General features: G+C 32.7%; 1 protein-coding gene and 1 long non-coding RNA gene across 2 annotated transcripts in view; both read left to right on the top strand.

Annotated features, from left to right (window-relative positions):
• On the top strand, nt 486–1,650 carry LOC110267717. Its single transcript, XR_002355605.1, has 2 exons — nt 486–593; nt 1,428–1,650. It is a non-coding gene; the product is annotated as an uncharacterized LOC110267717 (long non-coding RNA).
• Nucleotides 2,842–3,621, top strand: part of LOC107620719 — a 7,202-nt gene continuing 6,422 nt past the window's right edge. Inside the window, exon 1 of the mRNA XM_016322845.2 lies at nt 2,842–3,154. Coding sequence (XP_016178331.2) covers nt 2,842–3,154 — 313 coding nt within the window. The remainder of the gene's footprint in view (nt 3,155–3,621) is intronic.

Genomic DNA, 3,621 nt, shown 5'->3' with positions numbered 1-3,621 from the left:
TGAGATGATATGGTTGAAACTCCCGTGCTCATTTAAAGGGACTAACGTCACTCATTTCTATTAAATATAAATGTTATCTAACATGGTTCAAACTTTCTGTCCCGTTTTTAGGACTATTTAACGTTACTTATTAGCGTCAATTGTATTTTGTTTTGGATTCTTCTCTCCACTTTGCATAAAAACTCGCTTCTGATGAAAGATGCTGAAGTCACATAAAAAGTGTGTTTTCTTGTTGGTTTTGGTATTCCATTAATTCTTACTGTTTGTTGCCTTTTGCCTAAACAGTATTTTCACCTCTAATGGCCTTATTTATTATTAGCTTTCCCCTAAAGAGATTTTAAGTTACTGACTTTATATGATGTCATTTCTATTGGTGGATTGTGACTTTGTGAATAAATATTAAGATATTCATACAATCGTTTTACTTATCAATACTTGATATGATGTCGTTTATTTGAACTAATTAGTTACCTTTATTCTTTTTCAGCATGGCACTCTCGGGGCACTTGTCCAAGATTCTGTTAAGAGCCACTACGAGACCCTGTTTTATTGTTTTCCCTTCCCTTCCCCTGCTCCAATTCTCTGCTTTCCAGGTTCCCCTTTCATCTCATTTGATTTTATTTCTGTTTGATTAATCTGGTTTAGCTCATTCTGTTTAGCTTGTTTAGTTCAATTAATTTAGTTGAGTTGAATTAGGTGGTTAGAGAATCTGGACTGGTTAGTGGATGTAGGTTTTGTTTTGTTTACTGCTGCTATTCGGAATGAATTTGTCTTTCCTCTGAAAGTTGTCCTGGATGAACTTGTTTATTGTGCTGTTTTGGTGTTGAATTCTGGACCTGTGATTGCTGTTTGTTGTATTTTTTTTCATTGTCCAAAATAGATGCTGTGGAAGTGTTACTGTTTCATTAATTTTTCTTGGTTTGTTGTTGCTGAGTTCTGCTCTGCTTGTTGCTTGGTCCATATTATATGAACTGCAATGATTTCAGTTTGTGGAACTGGTTAAGTCATTTTTTCATTTTCTTTTCACTATTAAGTAAATAATTAAATTAATTTCACATTGTACAAAAGCACATGGGACTGTGGCCTAAAACATTGGATATCTGAAAGTAAATAGAAATTAAATTGATGTTTTCAGTGAGAAGGATTTCTGCTAATTCTGAGAGATTGAGGTTATTCATTTGTTTGTGATAGAAAACATTGTGTGCCTACTTTGATGTGGTTTCTGATGCTTGCATTGTGTTGCCATTATCTAATATAATCTGAAATTCTGAACAGCCATTTGAATTTGTATTTGCATTTCTCAATCATGCACTATTATTATATTGTCTATTGTTAATTCAAGTATAGTACACACGTCCTTTTCTTTTCTTTTATAAAAAAAAAGCCTGAAAATATATAGAATAACATTGGAAGTATTATTTTTGCAGTAACAAGCAATAACAACACTGAAGCTATTGAGAGAGAAGAAGAACAAGTTTGAAGAGGTTCCACTGTTTTGGCTTTGGTCCTTCCTCCCTGCTGGTGCCTTCGTCTCTGTCATTCCCTACTCAGTCTTCTCTGCCATTAGTCACAGATTTTGCAGTTTATTGCTTAGTTTTAAGGTGTGGAGCCTGGACCAAAGTAGTAGCTTCATCCACACTGAACATAAAACTTTCATTATTCTTTTTTCTTTTTTTCTTGTTTCCTTTTTTTTTTCCACGCCACATAAATTGGAGCACATACATCCACATTCCACTGTTCTTCTTCCTTTTCCCTTTATATCATTTATTTATATTTATAATTATAATGTCATTCTATTTTTTTATAAAATTATATAGTTTTTTATTTTTCATAGCATCTTTCAATTTATAAGGGTAAGAACTAATTCGTCACAAATTTCTTTTTAAAATTTGTTGTTAGCCAATAGATTATTATATATATAAGAAGGAATTCAAATTTTTAACACTTACTTAAATAGACAATAAATTAATTACTTGACCAACTTAAGTAAGTTTTGTTGTATAATTCTTTTATATAGAAAAAAAAGCTTTAGATAAAAATGGTTATTCCTTCACTTTTTTGTCTAAGAAAAAATAGATTTAGAAAAATAATATTTTAAAATTGGGAATGCTATTAAATACTATTAAATGAATTAGGTCATTTAAGGACATTCTACTCTCTTGCTATTTTTAATTAGTTGTTTGGGTTTCAATGTAGCTTATTATAGTGTTAGATGTTTGGAGCCACTTGAGGAGAGATAATTGTTTCATTTTATCTCATGATCGAACATGTGAATAATTACTAATAAAAGTTAAAAATTAAAAAATGATTTATTTATACTAAAAAATATTAAACATATTTATATTTTAATATTTACTTAAGGCTTAGTCTATTTTTGTTCAGGCTTTCGATAGTTATCTATCCACTACTACTGCCACTTCTTTGTTCTGCTGCTCCTGTGGTAATATAATAATCTGCTGCTGCCGAGTAGCTGTTCGCTGACGCTGCTACCTCTCTAATTCTACTTCTGCTGTGCTACCACTTTGTTGCTGTTGTGGAACGGATTAAGACAGTAATTAAGGTTGGTTTATGCAAATTTAAATACATCTATTAATTTGTTATTGATGTCATGCGTGCAACTTGGTGCTTTCCTGAGGCACTCATCACTTTAGGCACTTCTTTAAGCATTGCTAAAATTCAATTTTTTCTGTTATTTTATGTCTAATGCCTTCAAAGTATTTTCGAGGCTTGCACAATATTGTCTCTTAGTTAAGTAGGAAGCTAGATTTGCAGTTAGTGAGATGAACAGTAAGGACTTCAATTTAGAAACTTAGCTATCTACGTGAAATATATAGGTTTTCGATGGATATGTCGAAAGACTGGATGGATACACCACGTCATGAGAAAGAATATCAAGTTGGTGTAGAAAGATTTTTACACTTTGCTTTCTCATCAAAGGGAGTTCCTCAAGGGGAAGAAATTCAATGCCCTTGTGCAAAGTGTTGTAATATATTCTGGTTAAAGAGAGATGACGTATACGATCATCTAATATGCCACGGTTTTGTAAAAGGTTATAAGCGGTGGTTTAATCATGGGGAATCACTTTTTGCTATGGATATTGACAGTGACATAGGCGGTGAATATAACTGCAATGATAACATTGATGAGTTGTTACGTGATAGATTTCGAGATAATACACAAGTTGACGGACAAAACATGGGGCCTAACAAAATAGTGGTGTCACATTAGAGGCATTGACTCCTAGTTTTGCTAGTGTAAAAGATAAGAACCCAATTGAAGCAAAAGTAGCCTACTATGGTAGAATAGTTGATATGTTTGAGTTAGATTATTATGGCCAATTTAAGGTAGTCTTGTTTAAGTGTGAGTGGTATACAGTTGCAAAAGACAACTTTGGTCTTTCATATGTGTATTTCAATAGAAAATGCTACCAAGAAGAACCATTTGTGCTGGCATCTCAAGTAAACCAATGCTTTTATGTGCAAGACCCATATGTTAGGGACAAGCACTATGTTATGAAAACAATTCCAAGAGATTTATTTAGGGTAAGTGATGACCTTGAGTCTGATTCCCCCATAATATATGCAAGGGAGCCATGCGAACCTGAAGTGATTCCAAGTCTTC

Source organism: Arachis ipaensis, chromosome B10 (assembly GCF_000816755.2).
Source record: "Arachis ipaensis cultivar K30076 chromosome B10, Araip1.1, whole genome shotgun sequence".
Lineage (NCBI taxonomy): Eukaryota > Viridiplantae > Streptophyta > Magnoliopsida > Fabales > Fabaceae > Arachis > Arachis ipaensis.
The sequence above is the reverse complement of the archived record's forward strand: the minus strand, read 5'-3'. Positions and strand labels throughout refer to the sequence as shown.